This window comes from Wolffia australiana, chromosome 2 (assembly GCF_029677425.1).
Source record: "Wolffia australiana isolate 7733 chromosome 2, ASM2967742v1".
Taxonomy (NCBI): domain Eukaryota; kingdom Viridiplantae; phylum Streptophyta; class Magnoliopsida; order Alismatales; family Araceae; genus Wolffia; species Wolffia australiana.
Genome location: NC_135836.1, coordinates 20,671,326 through 20,691,685, shown reverse-complemented (window position 1 = coordinate 20,691,685; position 20,360 = coordinate 20,671,326). Strand labels below are relative to the sequence as shown.

Sequence of the window (20,360 nt, the reverse complement as noted above, 5' to 3'; positions counted from 1 at the left end):
GGAAAGACGCCAACTTTGCCCCCGCCTCCGCCGGGAAAGGGTAGTTGCCGGCGGAGTAGGATGCCCGCCGCCGTGTCTGACACAATTTTCACTAGGTAGCACGTGAAGAAAAGACGGGCAACAATGGGGTTTGATTGTGCTCTTAGTTCATACTATCTTTCTCCATTTTCTCTCTCCCTCTCTATCTCTATCTCACTCTATCTGTATTTTTCTCTCCCTCTCTCTCTCTCTCTCGCTATTTCTTTCTCTCTCTCCCTCTCTATCTCTATCTCACTCTCTCTATATTTTTCTCTCCCTCTCTCTCTCTCTCTCGCTATTTCTTTCTCTCTCTCCCTCTCTATCTCTATCTCACTCTCTCTATATTTTTCTCTCCCTCTCTCTCTCTCTCTCGCTATTTCTTTCTCTCTCTCCCTCTCTCTCCTTTTCTTTCGCTCTCTGTCTCGCTCTCTCTTGCGCTCACCGTTGCTGTGTTAGCCCTATTTTCTTCTTCTGGAAGTAGGGACGGAGGTTTTGTCCGGTGGCGGAAAAGTAGCAGAGGAACGTGAAGAAGGAAAGTGGCAGAAGCCTTCTTGCTATCTGGCACTGCTTCTTCCACTCAGCGGATTCTCTCTCTGCCTTCTTTTTCTCTTCCTCCCCAGACAAGCCACCAGAAGCGTACCCATCTCTCTCTCTCTGTCTCTCTCTCTCCCTATGCTAGACCATGGACCGCTCTCTCTCTGATCGACTATGGACCGCTTTGGTCCCCATTCCATCGACTATGGACTCTGATTCCTTTACGTTCCTTGGCTCATACGCTTTGCTTCTCTATCTATCTCTCTCTTTCTCTCTCTATCATACACACGCTCTCTCTGTTTGTCTCTCTAACACACACACACTCTTTCTCTCTCTATCACACACACAATCTTTCTCTTTCTTTCTCTAAAAAATGAGACTATGACACACTTTATCTCCCTCTTTCTCTGTCTATCACACACACACGCACAATCTCTCTTTCTCCGGCTGTTTTACTCTCTATCCAAACACTACTCTCTTTCACTCTCTTTCTCTCTCTATCAGACACACAAACTCTCTCTCACTCTCTTTCTCTCTCTATCAGACACACACACAAACTCTCTCTCACTCTCTTTCTCTCTCTATCAGACACACACAAACTCGCTCTCACTCTCTCTCTCTCTCTATCAGACACACACAAACTCGCTCTAACTCTCTTTCTCTCTCTATTAGACACACAAACTCGCTCTCACTGTCTTTCTCTCTCTATCAGACACACACAAACTCTCTCTCACTCTCTCGGTCGCACACACTCCCTCTCCTCTCTCTATCGCACACGCACACTCTCTCTTTAGCGCGTCTTTATTTTTTTAGTCTACGCGATTGAGAGAAGAAAAGCAAAAACTTGCGGTGATGAGCTTCTGGTCACTTTCCTTCTCTTCTTATTTTCTATCTTTTCACAGGAATTTGAAGTCGCGGGAATCAGATGCCCAGCAAGATGCTTCGCGGAGATCTGAAAGACTGTCTGTGACCCTAAACACCATCTCACTCCTCTAAAAAATACTCGTAATCGACTGTTGCGTCAGCGAATATCTGATCCATCCTTCGTCGCCGCTCCGCCAATTATGAAGTCTGCCTCTAATCGATTCAGCCATCCTTTCTGTTATTTATCCCTTGCCAGTGCCGCCGGATTTTAGATCTGGAGGTGTGCCTCGTGTTCTTCGAATGGGCATAAGAGGGAAGAGACGGCGGAACGGATCAACCCGAGTCAGTGGATTAAATGCAGCGGTTAATTCACCCCCCAGCAAGCGAAATTCCAAGGCAAACGAGAAGCGACCAACTCGAAACTCGAAAATCTGTTGAAATCCGAAGAAAAACCCTCTCAAGGGAGTTGTAAACAATACAATTCGCCATTGCATTTCCAACCAGCAACTAGTTTTTCTCAAAAATAAAGAGAAGCTTGTCTGATCTCCGCATCTGAGGAACACAGAGAGAGAGAGAGAGGATATGTAGTTCAGCGGACTCGTCGTTCTAGGTAATTCCCATTTTACATGAATTATGAGTTGGGATCTGTACAGATTGGGGAAGAAACGGAAAGCCCAGATGCCTCTCACCTCTCTCTCTCGGTTTTTGCAGGATCTTGAGGATAATCAAGCAAAAGGAGAGAGAGAGAAGGCAGTCCTAGCCTGGATAACAGCGCTTACGCTTCCTGGTGACCAGCGGCGCCGCCAGTCTCGGAGCATCCAGCGGACGGAAGAGTCGCTCCATCTGATCTGAGCTGAGGCAGATGAGCTCCACATCTCTCGATCTCCGTTTACGAGGACCCGAGAGCCGTCTCGTCTTCTTCGGGGCCGGTGGGCAGAGCGTCATCGCTGGAATCCTACTCTCCTTGCTCGTCGGCGTGCCACAAGCTTCCCCGCCGCAGACGCCGTCATCCGTCTCCGCCACCGGCGGCGCCGCCGGCACTCTAAGCTTGAGACCCGTCGTCAATTCCGGCGTGGCCGCCATCTCCGGCGAGCGAGCTCGCAACGTTAACGCCACGATATTCTCCTAGCGAGAAGGAGAACGAGGCGAGCAAGAGAAGGAAATTGAGGAGTTTCGACTGGAGATAGACAGAGAAATGGGAATTGTGAAGGGAGGACTGGGGGAGAGATCTGGGTAGAGAGAGGTATATCATGCAGCCGTTCCCTTCTTTATATCATTCCCGGGTCGGGTGTCCTCTCCATCCCTCGTAACTCGCTCCTTCCTCATTCTCTCTCTAACTCTCTCTCTACTGGCAGAGTACTTTCTCTCTCTCTCGGCTTCTTCCAGCAGTGCAAGATCTGGCGCAGTGCGCTTTTTACCTCTGCGAGGGCCCCCCGGAAGCTCTCTTACTAGCCGATGAGAGAAGAGCAGCCGCAGAAAGAAAGAAAGAAAGAAAGAAAGAAAGATCGAAAGAGAAAGAAGATAGAAAGCAATGAAGCTCGCTACAGGCTCTCCTCTCCTGGGGGAACCAGTCTAGACGAGGTAGAAAGGAAGATATATTAACCTTCCACGCTCGCTTCTCCTGACAGAGAGACAGACCGGCTCCTTGGATTCCCTTTTCTCTCTTTATGTCTAGCCACCGGCGCACGTGAATGATACCCTAAGAAGCTAGAGAGAGAAACTGAGAAAGAGAGATGCATGGTCTCCTGAGAGGCCCACCTCATGCGCCTTTAATTCGCAGCAAGCAATTCGGCCAAGTACTTAGTGCTTGAGACGGAACGGGTCGGTCGTTTATTTTGTTTTATTTTTAATTTATCTTTTGAGTTTCACATTATTGTGCGCTTCATTCCCTGACCATTATCAGTCCATCAAATATCGTCCATTTTCCCTAACCAGTTACTGTCAAAGGAATCGTAATGAATTTCCAGGAAATAAACTCCGACGCTTTCAATAACCCAGTATATCCTATAAGATAAGAGATGAAGAGTTTCTTGAAAGACACTTCCTAGAGTTTCAACGGGATTAATAGATAACTATCCCGGATTAATCATCCAATGAAGTGAAGTTAGATCCTGCCATTAAGGGAATTCATAATCGACTTTCCTTTTTGGACGGAAAATTTCAGGACAAAAAATCACAAAAGGGGGTTCTGGCAAAAAAACTTGTATCCAGTATATCCAAATGAGGGATTAAGATGTCCAGTTTCAGCGGGTTTAAGAGATAATAATCCCAGATTAACCACCCAATGAAGTGAATTATGGTCATGGCGTGAAACAGGAGGTTACTCACGATCTACGTACAAGTTTTAGGACGGAAATTTTCAGGACAAAAATCATAAAAGAGATTTCAGGCAAAAAATAAAAGGAAATTTTCGTCTACAGCTTTTGGATGAATATTTCTACTTCCGACGACATCATCGTCCAGTCCACGTCCACGCATTTAAACTGCACCGCACGAGCACGAAGAAGAAGAACCGTGAAAGCTCCGGCAATAGTCAGTTTCTAGCGACGTTTTCTGAAGGCAAGACGGAGGAGGGGCCACTGTTTTACCACTTGTGTCTTCGTCCTGATTTAGAACTGTGTAATATCCAGACTCTCCTCTTCCTTCACCCAACAAAGTCAAGCGAAACCACAAGAAGCAGGCAATTGAAAGGCCTTTACCAGAATCGGAAACAAGTTTTTATTGAATTTATGGCGAGGTTGTATACCGTAAGAGATATGCGGTTACCTACATTTAAACCGCCACCCTACTATGGGTCTGCGTTCCCATTTTTGAAGGTTACGTAATGATTTTTTTAAAAAGTAAATTCTGCTACAGGAGTTGGTGCCAGCATTCTTCATTTACTTCTGCATGGAATATAGTGATATTAGGGATGGGGTGAAGAGCGTGGGTCTTAAGGCTGGCATTAAGTCGTCGAAGATATATACAGATCATAACGTAATCACTCATAAATGGAGGAGGAACTAAATGGTGCAGGCCAAGTTGCCTCTTTTGTGTTTCTCTTATTGCTTTTATGACGCATTTATTTTTCTTAATTAGGATTATTTGATTATGAGCACTATTCACCAGGCCCCCTTTGTACCTTTTAAATTTCCATATAATCTCAATTTACCAACGGTAAAATAAAAAGCGGTTGTGCACATCATTTTATATAAGAAAATCAATTCTAAGTTAAATATCGTTCCTTACATCTCAACACTTCTTTGGCTACTACGCCAAGCTGCAGTCCTTGGAATCTATTCCAAATCAATAGTAACACTAATTAAAACCATCTTCACATTATACAATTAAGATTTCAAATAAATTGTCTACATAGTGAATAGCTCAAAATTTTATGATCTTATTAAGAGTTGTTTAACTGATATATAGGCTAATCTCAATCCATTTTTTGACATTCACATAAACTTCCAAAGTATCAGTACAAACCGAGTGCTTCGATTGTCCCTTTCATATTCTCCTTTTGAAACAAAAAAATTATAATTGATTGCATGTTATACTACTAAGTTAAATTTAAGTTAATTCAGTCATAACCTTCTAATCATCTTCTATCCTCGAAATTCAAATTCTCTTGTAAATCCTCAAGTCACCGCAAGTAATTTAGCTACAGAATCCTTAATTGAAAATTTGAATTTATGACAGAGAATAAAAAATTCCCCCTTTTATTTATCACAAATAATTAATTAAATTAAATGTTTATTTGTCTGAACTTTAATTTGATATCTTAAACAGTTCCTAACAGCTCACTTCTTTAAAAAAACCCTCTTATCCTTAATTTGAAATTAACACTTGACGGAAATTCCTCAATGTAAATTATAAACTCAGTTTTGGAAAAATATGGAGCCAGTAGGAATATAAAATAGTGGGAATGTGTTGCAAGTTCACTTCAAAATGGGAGAACAGATAACACTTTTTATATCTTAACCTCATGTTATGTAGTTCGCTAATAGGTTGCCAAACTTGATTAGAAATGAACTAATTTATACCTCCCACGGAAAACACATTTAGCTAAATTTGCATGGTCAGTATTATTTTTATGAGAAATTCATTATTGAATCTTTAAAAATCTGTTTTCATTGTAGATACAATGCTGATATTTTCATGGCAGTTAACCCAGTTTATCAAAATCAATTTTTTAGCAACGGAATGAGTTAAAGTAGGCTAAAAAGATATCCAGAGACAATTACAAAATATTATTGGAACAAGTCAATGAAACAACCAACAATTCCTCTCTTGATTCTTATTCTTTGATCGACTAAAGGTATGGTAGCTAGGGAGCTAATCTTCAAAGTATTCATGTTAGGAATTACTAATCATTGAGTCATTATTTTTTTAATACCTAATTATTTGTTAATTGTGATAGGTAGCATACGACAGCAATGAAATGAATTAATTAGGTTGAAATGATACCCTCAGATAATCAGAAATATTTTTCACAACAAGTCAATATAGCCCCCAATAATGAAGACAGTGACCATTTCTAGTCGACCAGATACAAATGTCCCTGTCACACCACCAGCACTTGTTACAGAGAAGCCTCTGACTTACATGACGATAATAAAAAAGAAATGCAGCAACTCCCTCATTTAATGAAAAATATGGATATTATTGGGTCAATGTTCTAGGGGAAATCAGCTATTTCTTCTTGTTTTTCGATTTCTACTTTCTGATTTTTGGATTCTACATTCTGACTCTATTAAACATTTGAAATATGTAGAAACACTATTTAAATCATATGAACCATGTCGTATCATATGAAAATAGTCCAAACTCCCCTTATTACTTTATTAGATATCATGAGAATATGTAGTATTGAGGGCGCACAAATTGGACTGCATACATCTTATGATTATTTAATTATGTGGTCGTCAAGCCAATCACACTACCATGTTTATTTAAGTTCATTGAATAAAATATTTGTGTTCATTATTATTCTATGTGATGTTTATAATGAAGTCCATGAATACGTGCAATGACTTCATGAATTATGATAAGATCATAATACAATGATCGCTAGTCTTTAAACATGTATTCAAAATATTCTTATCCGATGGATAGTCGAGACGGACATCAAATTATCCAGATAGAATGGCACTAGCTGATCCTACTCATACAATAAGTATAGCTGATCCTGTAGCTATTAGTGTGGCGACGCCAAGGACAGAGAGTGGGTGCTCTTTGGAGAAAGAGTTCACTGAATTGATCCGTACCAATCCCTGAATGGTATTATACCTTAATATCTATCAGGTTGATTCAAGTCACGATTGTATAAGTGATCCACTGACGTGAGACACCAAGGACATCTCGTGAGTGGACGACTACGTTTTGACTATGACTTACGAGCCTCCAATCATGGGATTCAAATAAGTTATAGATCAGATGTAGTAAGAAGCTTATGGAGATGATTGACTGGTCAAGACGGGATCATCCGCCCTCAGTATAAGAGGAGATTGACTCGAGGAAGACGATGCAGAAAAATCCCTGGTCAGGGTAGTGAGGATATTGGAGAAGGTGTTCTCCAATGATCCCCGTTACACATCAATACTAATCAAATGATGGATTAGGGTTTGACAATAAATCATAACCTAAGTCGTTCGAGAGTCTCCGTGGATGATGGATTATACATATGCGGTAACCGATGATGGTAAAGATTCCATGAGAGAGTTTGAGACCACTCGGTATCTTCTAGAGCACGAGGGGTAGCTTGGCACCCCATAGGCTGGAAACTTAAGCTATTGATTTGGTTTAATCAATCCTTATTTAATTAATCTATATGTTGATTTAGTTAATTAATAAGGGTGGTCAATAAATAGTATTGGGCCATTAAAGTTATTAACTAGAATGATACATGGGCCTAGAGGGTCACACGCACAAGGTCATTTGGGCATTGGTGGATATATTTTACTTTGAAGGTTTATTGAAAAAAACCTTAAGTGAAATATAAAGAGGGAAAGGAGTCTCATTTTAAGCACCCATGCAAGCATGATTAGAGAGCCCCCTCCTTTCTTCATTCTATACATCAACCAGGGAGAGAGTCTCCAAGAAGATTTGAAGAGAAAGAGGTGGAGATCCAAGCGCCGAGTGTTCGCGTGGATACTTCTAGAGGCGGAACGCATGAACGCCTTCAGAATGATCTCGGAGCAGCAAAGTCAAGGGTGGAACGAGTTCCCAAAAGGTACTTTCAATCTTTATTTTAAAGATTGATTGAGAATCGATCGACTACACTTCCACATCCACGGAAACGTGTTTTCCATGGACAAACCAAGGCAGCAAACCCAACATCTTACATGTCCTTAACTTATGTGCGAGCATGATCTTTGTTCAAATGTTAGAAAGCAAATTTTCCCATAGGATTTTTTATCGGGTTGATTTCTTTTATGTGGCAAGGTTTCTGGGTCTGAAGCATGGTTTACCTAGGATCATGGAAGGCTTCTTCTACTTGACTACTCCAATCCTGTCACCTGACCATTGACACTTGGCATCTACCATTAAATTCTAAATGGAGGAAAATATTTGGTAGCTCCATTGATAGCTTGGTCCACCATCATTTCATATTTAGGAAAAATATGTGTCTGGATCTCTGTTTGGATTGTATTAGGATACTCTTATTTATCATTTTTGTAATCACACAAAACATAACCAAATGATTTATCTTCCACCTCAGTTTGATTCTAGTAAGATTTTTGAACTTATACACTGTGATGTATGGGGTCTTTGGACATATCCAGCCTCACATGTTTCTAGATGGCTCATCATTCTCATTGATGATGTTTGCCACTATGGTCAATTCATATCATAAGGCTAGTTCTGTGGTCAATTCATGAATTCATTGATCATTTCTTGCCCACATTAAATGATGTCCTAAAATAGCGGAAGGAGATGCACGCTGAACATATCTCTCTGTTTAATTATATAAAGATTGTTCAAGAATCGACATGCTTTTATACCCCACAACAGAATGGTGTAGTAGAGTGCATATGGGACATATTCCTGAAAAAACAAGAGCACTTACCATTCAAAGTAAAATGTCAAAAACCTATTAGTGTGAGGAAGCCTTTAATGAGCCATAAATTAGGATTAGAAATCTCTTTTAAAGCATAATTTTCCTTACACTCACATAGGGAGAAAGGGTCAAATCCACAAGTAGAAATTATTGCGAAAATGTAATTTAATTTAATTTCATAAAACAATCCAAATGAAAATTAATTCAAAATAATCATAAAATGATTAGAAATTTAATTTTGATTTGGAATTTATAATGTATAAAATACATCTAGAATTTTAATGGAATTTTCTAATAATAAATCGTGATTAATTTTAATTAAATACCTTATCCAACACTTTGACAAGGCCGGTGACAAATGATGATGGTGGAGGTGTGTGAATTAGAATGGATGAAAGAATACAGCTGTCAACTGCGATAGAGATGGTGGTGGATATGCATTAACAAGCGGCAGAGTTGAAGATGGTGTGCATGAGAGTGAAAAGGCTACTGGTGACAATAGTCTAGGAAAAAGGGTGAAGATATAGTAAAAAAGACAAAGATCAAACTTACCTCATCATCACGTGCTCCGCAGAAAAAAGTCTTTATCTACACCTCCATCCTTCAATCCCTTGCTCTTGTAATGCAAGAATGAACCCAAAAACAATTTTAAATGTGTTAACCACTCCACTTATTGTAATTAAGAACAAAATCTAAGGGTGAATTTTTTACAAGAATGGGAGGTTCAATTTTCATATCTAATTTGGTGGATGGATAAAGGAGGTGAATATGGAACTACCTCAAAACTTGCGCTGGAATCTCAAACACTGTTATTCTAGGAATAAGGGGAAAAATCAGAAAATTCAGACTTACTTTTTAAAATACTAGTGGGGCCCACTCGCAACGCTTGCTTCGGGTGGAGAGAGAAGATGTAGAAAGCAGGGACATACTCATTCTAGGAGATAAGAAAAAATCCCATCTTGAGCCACTGAGACGAACCATACAGATCTGAAGCTCGTAGACAGATGACAGAGAAGGAAAAAAATGAAGGCTCTTTTGTTTGGATTACATGCCTGGGTACCATAGATGATGGGTGGCGGAGCAGACCTCACCTGGTCCCTATGCGAAAATTCCGCCGCCGCCAAAAAAATTCTGTAATTCAGATACCCCAAGATAATTATCCGGCTGCTACAGTAAGAAAAATAATTCAAAATAAAGTAGAGTATAATACTACGTTCTGTATCATGTGTAGTTAGTGTCTTGATTTAGTGAATGTTTCTCACTCATGGTCGAGGGGTTTCATTGGCTGCAGGTGGAGGAAGACGGGGCGAGAGAGAATCTCCGTACTTAAATATCAAGATGCATCTCGCGTCTTGGCAGCGACGCAGTTGCACCACGCTCATCTCCAGTGGCTTTGTTGGACGACAAATGACAGCGGACAAAGTAAAAGCTCTTTTATGAAGGAAGAATGTAATGGAGATGGTGCCCTGGTAGGGAAAGATCAGATAATATATATATATATAGAGAGAGAGAGAGAGAGAATGAGGGGGAAAAGGTAAGGGAGGAGTTGTTTGCTCACTGCCCATGAAGCCCATGGTGCCACATTGGGATGGTGGAGAAGCTTAAATGGCGGAGATAATTCTGCAAGCTTCCTCTCAGCCACATAACCAGGAGGATTCCACCATATGTTGGCTCACCACGATGAAGAACTCCTTGGCCTGGCCCTCTTTCACAGTGTGGATCTTCTGCCTGACAATGATGATGATGACGATGTCGACGATGATGACGATGATGATGATTGGTTAAGTGCAGCACCGAGGTTAGAATGGCTTCATGGAAGCTGAAATTAAAGGGATGTTAGTTTTGGGGTATTTTTTAAATGAGAAGAGAGATAGAGAGATTGAGGGTGTACCATAGACGGTAGGCGTAAATATAAAGATGCAGCCAGCGTCTTGGCGGTGATGCGGTTTCACTGCCTATCGTCTCATGCGGCCCCACCGGATGACAGATGGCAGTGAACAAAGCAGAAGCTCTTAGTCTGAAAAAAGAAGCTAATGGAAATGCGCCTTGGTAGGGAAAGATGAGATTTTATACAGAGAGAGAGAGGAGGGGGAAAACGTAAGGGAGAAGTTGCCTGCCTTGTTGCCCAGGAAGCCCATGGTGCTGCATTGTGACAACGGGGAAGCTCAAATGGCGAAGATTCTTCCTCATGCTATCTCTCAACCACATGATCAAAAGGATTCCAACCTGGTGTCGGCTCTTCACGGTGAAGAACTCCTCGCCCTGGCCCTCTTTCACGGGATGGATGATAAGCCTGAAATGAACGTAAAATATGTCGTTGTTTGGGGTTTTAGACTTATGCAATAAAATTTATAATTTCCCTTAATCACTAAATATGCATATAGAGCAAGTGAGGGGTTGAACCACAGGGAGGCAATAAATGAGAATTTTTATCCAATTTGAATAAATTAATTCAAGAATGAATTAATTTTGCAATTAATAAATCTTAATTATCCTTAATAATATTCTTTAATTAATCAAAATTAAGTAAAACTTAATTTTGATTTTAATATTTCGGTCAGAAAAGGAATATTATAATTTTAAGCTCAGATTAATTCAGATTATTAATTTCCCAATTATTCTAAATTTTAAAACAATTTTATGAAATAAAATTGGGAATTAAATAATCAAGAAAGGAATTTTTATATCGGAGTTTAAGATAGATGAATTTTCGATTCAAATTTTATTTTTACGTTTTTTATATATTAAATTAAATTCCTAAACAATAAAAATCGAAATCTAGAGAGAGAAACTAAACAAATCAACCTAGAGAGAGAAAGTGAAGAAATTGGGGAAAAGATGAAATCCGACCCTAAATAAAAAATCTAATGAAGCAGAAATGTTTTAAATTGATCTAGAATTAAGGATAAAAAATCAGATCTTGGATCGGGATCAAAACAAAGTGCTAATTTCATTCAAAACACACTTCTAGGGCATGTACATTCCGCCCATGCCTCGGCGTTTTAGAATCGTTCAAGAAGATGATTGAAATACGAATCAGAAACTTACATTTTTGAGTGCAGAAGCAAGATCTGTCGACTTCAAGAACCCCTCCGGTGTCCTTCCTAGCCAATTGCTTGGGGGAGAGCATCTAAAAGTGATTTTTGCCCTTTTCCAGACCTCCATTTAAGGATCCAACCGTCTGGATTGTAGAGGGGGAAAAACGAACCTACTCTCAAAATTTCAGCCCAATCGGATATGTAGATCTCAAGATATCAAGGTTTTAGTGAGAAAAAATCTGAGCCTATTTATCTCTCCTCCAATAAGCTTGGAAATGGCGCGCTTTGATTGGCTAGCATGATTATTTCTCGGATCACGCCCTGTCACGTTGTGGTCCGCCCGCAATCATTGGCAAGTGATTCCGTCATTTGAACGGCTAGGAATGCTCCACGTCACCCTGAAATAATAAAAAAAAAGAAAAGGACAAAAGGTCTTTTTTAAAAAACATATTTTTTTTTATTCTCTTAGCCGCAATCTTTGACCATTCTTCTCTCTCTCTTCTCTCTTTTATTTTAAATCATAAGCCGCTATTCTTCTCTCTCTTCTCTCTTTAAATATTTTAAATCATAGCCACGTATGTTGACTATTCTTCTCTCTCTCTTCTCTCTTTTATATATTTTAAATCATAGCCGCTTATGTTGACTATTCTTCTCTCTCTCTTCTCTCTATTTATTATATAATAATAACCACTCATTCTCTCTTCTCTCTATTTATTATATAATAATAACCACTCATTCTCTCTCTCTCTTTATTCTTATTTAAATAAATATATCCATTTATTCGCCCAAATTTCGGGTGAATGACGTGGATACTCCTTAGTAAATATTTAAATATATTATAAATGCCAAATAAATAATATATGTGTTATTTAAATATGTAAAAATCATTTCTTGGCTATATAATGGTCAAAAAATTATATTAAAAAATGGAAAAATTCCAGAAAAATCATGGAAACACTTACCAACCTTTAGCCAAGTATTTAAAGCCCTGTAAAAAATATTTCTTCACTGAAATGAAGTTAAATTCCATAAAAAATGATAAAAAATCAGAATTAATAATAAAATGAAAGGTTAAATGATTTATCTTTCTTTTGATATCATAACATGCAAATATAGTCATTAAAACACATAAATATAATGTAAAATTCATTAATTAATCATGTTAATTTGTAAGTTATCATACCCCCCCACTTAAATCATTGCTAGTCCCTTAGCAATGTACCATTATTTCTTTAGATGACTTCTTCATCCGTTAATACTCATTCATCTGCATGAAGTGTTAGAATTATCAATAACATGCTCAAACGAAACTCTCCTCGACAATTTGGATTTCACCTTGTCAGGAATATGGTTGCCATCCTCTTGGTTTTGGGTAGAGCTAATGAAATGAATAGAAAGATGTACTTCTCTCTAGATATTACACTATGATCCTGAATACTTATCACTGCACTTTTTAAGTGGTGGACCTTTCTCCTCTCATATCAAGATCACTCTCTTCCGGGTAGCGGCTACTTGTGTTAAAATTCTCCACTAAGTTTCCTCCAACTATAAGATGAAATCTAGACATTCTCCACCTCCCAGTTTAGCACAGAATATCAAATAGTGTGATGGCATGGGTCAGAGAATAAGAATGAACAAAAGATAGCATGCTCAAAGGGGAAGAGATGGATTTTGAATGAAAGGTGTATCGATGATATATCATTTCAGGTTGCTTTCTCCCAAGACTTAGACGAATGAGAAAGAAATAGAAAGAAAGAAATGCCCTTACTAGATTCAATAATTTTAAGCAAAATCAATGTACTAACAATCCCTATCACAAAAACCCCATTTTTTAAAAAAATCTTTTTTTTTTAATTTTCCTCATATTTTTCTTGAACTTGAGGACTTCCTCTTTTTTTTTTTGTAAGGGGTACAGAAAATACTAAACATTTTGAAAAATACAAACAGAATAGAGTTATCATTGACTCTAATAAGGGCATTATATAAAATCATTGAAGAGAAGATGAGGGAATAAGAAGTTGAAGAGCGAAATTAGACAGAAAATAGTGATAGAGATGGGATACAGGTGATCCCATGGAAAGGAAGATAGAATGGCTTGGGAGATGACTACCATCCATGAAAGGCTGTTTGGTTAGAGAAAGGTTCGAGAAAGTAGATAGGTAAATGGCTCATGGTTGAACAAATGGATGACAACTTGGAATGGCATGGCAAGTGGAATGAAAAGGTAGATCAAGAAAAGGAAATTCTGTGCTTAAAGACTTGGAGAAATGTCTATCTTCCAGCCTAAAGTAAGATTGACTCAATGAAAGAATAAAAACATTCAAGTAGGATCGGCTCAGTGAATGGTGGTTCAGTGGGGGTCCTCAATTCACTCAACTCTCTAGCATTTTGAATCATAGTGCTTCAATCCTTTGATTTTCCTATCCCCTACACACCCACTAGATATCCTAGCCATTTGGAAATCGACTCCCATATTATCCCAAATCAAGGTTTGTTTTATTTTTGCATGATCATGATCCGCTATATAAAGCCAAACTTCCCTACACATGTAATTCGAATTCACGGATGAAGAAGGTCTCCTAAAGGTGAGTTTTCAATTATACATGGAATTTATATGAGAAAAGCAAAACAAAGGTTTGCAATACTAAGCACATGAAATGTTCTCCCCCCCACTAAATTATGCGATGTCCTCAATGCATTGGAACGGATCATAAATATAATTCAGAAGTTCAGAATTGCAAACCTGCTTAGGCGTGATCTTTAAATTTCTTTGAACAACTTACTAATGATAAGTCGAGATCTCGATATCATGTGTGTTATTTGTGCTTCTTCTTCTCTTATTCGTGGAAAACTAAAAACCAAAAGCAAAACAAAATAGCAATCTAGGGAAATAGATTAGTTCCCGTAAAGTGAAATCAAAAAAAAAAATGCAAATAAAGAAAGAAATAAAAATGGCGAGCTAGATAAATTTAAAGTCATACAAATGGCTCTATCATGAACTTTGGAATCCATAATTCCTTATGCGATATTGTTTTAAATGGTTCTAAGATGGATTTGGGAATCCACACTTTAAGAAGGATCTTAGTTTTGGAAGATTATGGTCATGAGAAGGTAGAGAGAGAGTTTGAGGTTGTACCTGAGAACGTAGAAGCTCGTCTTCTACGGCATTCTACCTGACATATCCTAATGGAAAGCCTCTGTATAAACAACATTAGTCATAGGCAGGCGGTTTGCGCCATCAGCACAGAACACGATTCCTGCTAGATCGATCCGCGTCCTTGTGAGACCAACGTAGAGTTGACTGTGAGTGAAAAGTGGGTTTGGTAGATAATAACCCCACCGTGTTGAGAGGTGACCTTGGGATTTGTTAATCATCATCACGAAGGCCAGTCAAACTAGGAACTGAAGGTGCATGAATCAAAACGGAACCCTCAATTGAGACGAGTGGAGCACAATCCGTGGTAGGAGATGGACTTCACCTTAAATTTCCTTGGCTGAGGATTGTGGCTCGTAGCATTGTTGGGGAAAAGCCCTCCACTCGAAGCCTGGTCCCGTTGCATAGACCTTGCATTGTGTTCAAGTTTCGGAGAAGGATCACAATGCTACCGATCTTGAGTCAGAGCTTGTTGAGTGGCATTGTCGCATCATCAATTGTGTTCAGGAAGTCGGTTGGGTAGAGGGATTTGTTGTTGCCTGTATCAAGAGGGATTGCATTGAAGTTGAAGTACTCCATTGCTTCACCTCGAAAGATGTCGAGCACCATGTTGTTGACCTTTACCACATCATCATTTAGAGGCGTCAAAATCATCTTCGCAAACAACTGAGTTGCACCATCTTTAAAGGTACCATAAACCTGGGCAATCAGATCAGACAGAGAGGAGACGCACTGAAACTAAACTGGAAGATAGACATCAGGGCCAACGCGTCCTTCTCCAATGGCAAAAAAGAACTCGCTCCATGCTTGTTGGTCGGGTGAAACGTGGACATTGGTTCTGAGGCGAAAAATAGAGCAATGGCACCATACATCGCTTCAGTTATGGGATGAACTAATGATCATTGAGTGCGAGCCCTTCTGTATGACTGGAAGCATTTGTCTAAAGTCACCTCCCATCACAACAACCTTGCCGCTGAAAGGAACACTTTTCAAAGTTGCATCAATGGTCTTCATCACGTCTCGAATAGATCGATCGAGTGTCTCATAAACGTGGCGGTGCATCATTGGAGCTTCGTCCACAATTACAGTACTTCCTAACTGAATTTGGCAGCTGATCTTGGAGTCAAGTGAGATTCCACACGTTGAGATGTGAGTGATGGGAATAGGAATCTTGAATGTGGGGTGCAACTTTCGCCCTCCTTCCAAAAGAAGCGCCGGGATACCACTTGTCGCAGTCAATATGGCGGTGAGGCAAGACGCCTTGATCTGTGCGAGAATAGCTGAGTAGAGAAACGTCTTACCAGATCCACAGGCCCGTCAATAAAGAAGACCTTGGCCACCTTAGCACGTTCTGTTGATTCGATGGCTTCAAATACTGTGTCGTAAAGTTGTCTTTGTTCTACATTCTACATGCCTTGTAGGTGTTCTATTGCGAGGATTGCATGCAGGATGTTGTTTTCATGGCTTGGCCTGCATTCTGTATCTCTCAGTTGAATTTTGACGCCTTGGGGAAACCTTGGGAATCCGTTATGGTAGAGGATTGACTCGTGCACGCTCAACACTTTTTATTGTATCTAGTCCGGTAACTTGCGAAGCGCAGTTCTCAAAACGGATGTCCTCCAACATGGCGTCAAGGTATTTTTCTAGAAGCACGCATGTTGGGAGATTTTACAATAGAGTAGCATCATCGCGAAGAGCTTGTGAACTTGACAGGGAGAAGCAATGCCCAACGCCAATGTGAGATCATTGTCGAACTCTGTGTCTGAGTGGAGTAGAGCATGCGCTTCAGCAGCTCTTTGATACGTGTCATAAACAACATCATCAATGGTTCACAAATCATCGTAACAAGTTGCTCTTGGAATGTGATGAAGCACCAACTGGAGTTAGTATCGCGTATTATCGCGAGGGCACACAAAGTGCACCCTTTCGATACACTACAATTACTGACATCGTGACCAACATCCATTTGGCTACTTCGTCTTCTGGAAGCTCCCTGTTATATCACATCCACTCTGTGAGGGGCGTGCGTGCCGACCTGTCCATAATTTCACTGACCGGTTCGCCTTCTACATACACCATAGATTACATATTCTGGTCATGAACCTGGAGGGCGTACACAGTTGGATACATTTTCTGCATGCTGAATTTGCAGATCCGCCAAAAAGACTCTGATGCAGACACATATCGGGCATCAAAATATTGTTGGGATTCATCGCGGGACGAAGGGTCTTGAGCTGCACCTGCAATGGCAGCGTGATGGAGGACCATCCTGGAGACGGCACGAAGGGACGTCGTCAGCCACGCCGAGCGGCTCGTGTCGACGCTCGCCACCCAGGGTTCAAATACCCCCGCGTAAGTATCTTCATATTTTCTCTTGCGTTATTTTCTGCTTGTTGTATTTCTGGATTTTATGGATGGGGCCAATGTTGGGCTCGTCCTCGCCTTTTCCCTTTCATTTTCATTTGTATTTCAAATTTGTAAGGAGAGGCCGAACCACGTCCCATGACGGTTCATCCTCCCCCACGTTCACTTGGCACCCATCCTCACTATATAAGGGGATGGCATGCCCAAGGAACACTTTGGAGTCATTTGTTGAAGAATTTCAAGCTTGTGTCTCCCCTACCGTAGGAACTAGTGTAGGAGGCTTGGCTAGTCTCAACCACGTCGAGATCACTCCGTGGTGTAGAGCCCTCGTTTCCACGTCGAGATCACTCCGTGGGAAACGAGCCTAAGCGTTCCGTCGAGATCACTCCGGAACGGAAGATTTCAAGATTCAAGAAGTCATCACCACCGGGAGCCGAAGAAGTCTTCGTCGAGATCACTCCGAGGGCGTCCAATAGCTACCGGCCGGCCAACGACGTTCGCCTACCACGGGATCGCTGAGAATCCCACCCAGGCCGCCCAAGGTACCTCGGAACTCCTTCTTGAAGGATTCTTGGGTTGTTACAGCCCAAGAACCCTTTTCTTGGTGCTACCCTTCACCTCCACCCTCCATCCTTCTCCATTGCCCTTGCTCCTCCACCCACGTTCGTTCATCTCGTCCTCCCCTCCCTGCCGACCACACTCCACCCATCCCCTGTGTCTTCTTGCTCTGCCGCCCACTCCCCAACCATCCCTTTCATTTCTCGCTCTGCCACCCACACCCCATCCCTTTCACGCTTCTTGCCCGGCCACCCGCGTTTCCCCGCCTCCCCTTCGTACCTAGCCTTGCCGCCCACACTCTATCAACGCGCCCTTCTCGGTTGCCCACTACCACGCGTCCACGCCGCTCCTCGTGCCGTAAGCGCCGAGACCTCCGCACACCGCCCTCACGCCCAACAGTGCGTCCCGCTCGGCAGTCTTCTCCCGCGCCCCACACCGGACGTCCGCGCCGTAGACGCCGAGCTACCCGTGCATCGTGCCCTCGCCTTTCGGTGCGTCCGCACGTCTGCCCACGGCCCGCACCGCACGTCCAACCTCCCCTCTGTTCGCTGCCCACACCAGCGCGCTCGCGCCTCCAACTGTGGGTGCGCGCCGCCGGTCCGCCCACGGCGGTTCCTCACCGCGACCGAGTGCATGCTCGCCGCTCCGAGCCGTGCGTTCACTCACGCGCGGGCGCTTCCCAGCGCACCCGTGCGGCCGTCTGCTGCATTAGGTGCTCACACCCGCATACGCGCCCGCCGACACACCCCACGCACCAGTTCGTTGGCACACATCACCATCCGTTCCCCGCCGTTCGCCGCCTGATAATTCAGATTTTGGGGTAATTAGTGATGAGTTAACTTCATTAATTAGTGTCGTTGGTTTATCCGAATTAAAACAACAAAAATTTATAATAACCTTACTAGCGTAGGGAGAGTAAGGGTCGATCCACAGGGAGCAAGGGTTTTTTTCTTAGGAACTTGTGCTTTAGTTATGTATTTTTTAATAATTTTAGAGGTAGGTTTACTACATATGAAGATAAATAACTAATGAAATAAAAATATATAACAAAGAAAAATAAAATATTATTATAATATTATAATAATATTAATAGGCAGAAAATAATTTTTTTGTATTTTTTAGGAGTATTTGAAAGCTAAAACAAAATAGGAAATGAAACAGTTTGGCGCTCTGGACTTAGTCAAAATTTGGCTAAGTCCGGATGCCAAATGGGGAAGGTGCCTTGGTGGAGGAGAGAGAAAATAATTGGACTGTACTAAAATCACTCTAGAATGAGTTCTAGAACGAATTTTAGAGCGTGGTTGGATGCACTGGAACCGTCTAGATATTGGCTAGCTGATCTAAGACTAACCAAAAGACAAAAGACGAAAAGAAAAGAATGAAAAAGGAGAAATAAGAAGGTAACCTCTTTGTCACACCCGCTAAGGTCCAAGGGACTTCTTCTTCTCCTTTCCACCAGCTTCTTCAGCCCTGGATGCTTCCTGCTCAGCCTGGCACTCACTGAGGTGAATGGATCTATGACTCAATTGCACTTAGGCCACCAAACATTACTTTGGATTGAATCACAAGATGAATTTTACAATAGGGTGAAGGGGTTTATATAGGGAGAGAGAGCAAAGGAGAGCCATTGGATTTTTAATACAATGGATGGCCAGATCTTCTTTTTAGGGTCATGATCCACGTCCATTATGGTCCTCCAATCAGCATTGAGACCTTTGAAATACCCCCTGGACGTTCAAGGCTTCTTTCCTTTATTAGCATTAAAGGTGCTATCTTTAAGTCTCCACCCTTGGATGTTTTGTGGATTGAATGGCTGGATCTTCTTCTCTGGCTTGGATCCACGTCCAAGGTTATCCTCCAATCATCATTTAAGCCCCTGAAATATTCATAAATAATCATGACTGGACCTTCCCCTTGCCCTCCTTTCTTTGGCCCAACATGCCTCTCATAGTGGGCTTAGTGGAGCTTCCTTAGTGGGCCTTTAGACTAGAGCCAATTGTCTTGCTTTGGGCCTTCTTTCTTGGCCCAGGGTTGTGGCTGAGCCTGCTCCTCTGGTCCAAATAGCTTCCTCTTCATTTAATTATCCCCTTTATTCATGAAAGTTTCACCTAATTCCTGCATCTTCCACATAAACTAAGAAGAGAGTGAGATTCATTCCACTTAACTCATTGAGTTAAGTGGGGTTAGTCTCACAAATGATAATAATTAACTCCAAATTAGAAAAAGGTGATTTTGTTTCATGATGTTTCACAACTTAACATAAATGTTGATAATATATCCAGATAAAGATAAAGAAGTACATAAATTAGCTGAAATTGCACATATATATTACTATCATTTTGGATTTATCACCGCCTGCACTTGTGCGCTCGAACTTCTCTAGGAACGGCTCATCGACGACGCCGGGAATTGCACGCCTTGGACTAGCGATATCCAGGTACCATCTCGTCTCCTCTCCATCTTTCCAGTATTATTACTTTCTGCAGTCTCGTCATTCGCTATCACGTCCCCTACCATCGTTTCTCGATACATCTCACGGATAGGATTAGCCACCTCGTCGAGTGTAGGATTTCTTGTGGTTGAAAGGATAGCCGCTGTCCTAGACGCCGAACACTCCAGGGCCGTCACAAGCCCCTCTCTACGTAGTCGTCTAGTAGTTCTCGCGGGTCATCGGGAATTTGATCTTAGGATCACTCTCTTCTCACTAACTGGCACGGCTTACCTCTTTATCCGTTGATTCTTCCACTGCTCATTTGTTATCATCCGTTCCTCAACCTGCATATCTCGGCAA

At 41.3% G+C, this 20,360-nt stretch overlaps 1 protein-coding gene and 1 long non-coding RNA gene across 2 annotated transcripts; one reads left to right on the top strand and one right to left on the bottom strand.

Moving 5' to 3' along the window:
* The first annotated feature begins 301 nt into the window (after positions 1-301).
* LOC144700036 (uncharacterized) lies at positions 302-1,901 on the top strand. The gene is made up of 2 exons (XR_013580662.1): positions 302-654; positions 1,455-1,901. It is a non-coding gene; the product is annotated as an uncharacterized LOC144700036 (long non-coding RNA).
* A 98-nt stretch (positions 1,902-1,999) lies between these two features.
* LOC144700035 (cyclin-dependent protein kinase inhibitor SMR1-like) lies at positions 2,000-3,031 on the bottom strand. The gene has a single exon (XM_078571409.1). It carries the CDS (start codon positions 2,497-2,499, stop codon positions 2,173-2,175), a length of 327 nt encoding a protein of 108 aa, XP_078427535.1. The 5' UTR covers positions 2,500-3,031; the 3' UTR covers positions 2,000-2,172.
* Between the last annotated feature and the right edge of the window lie 17,329 nt (positions 3,032-20,360).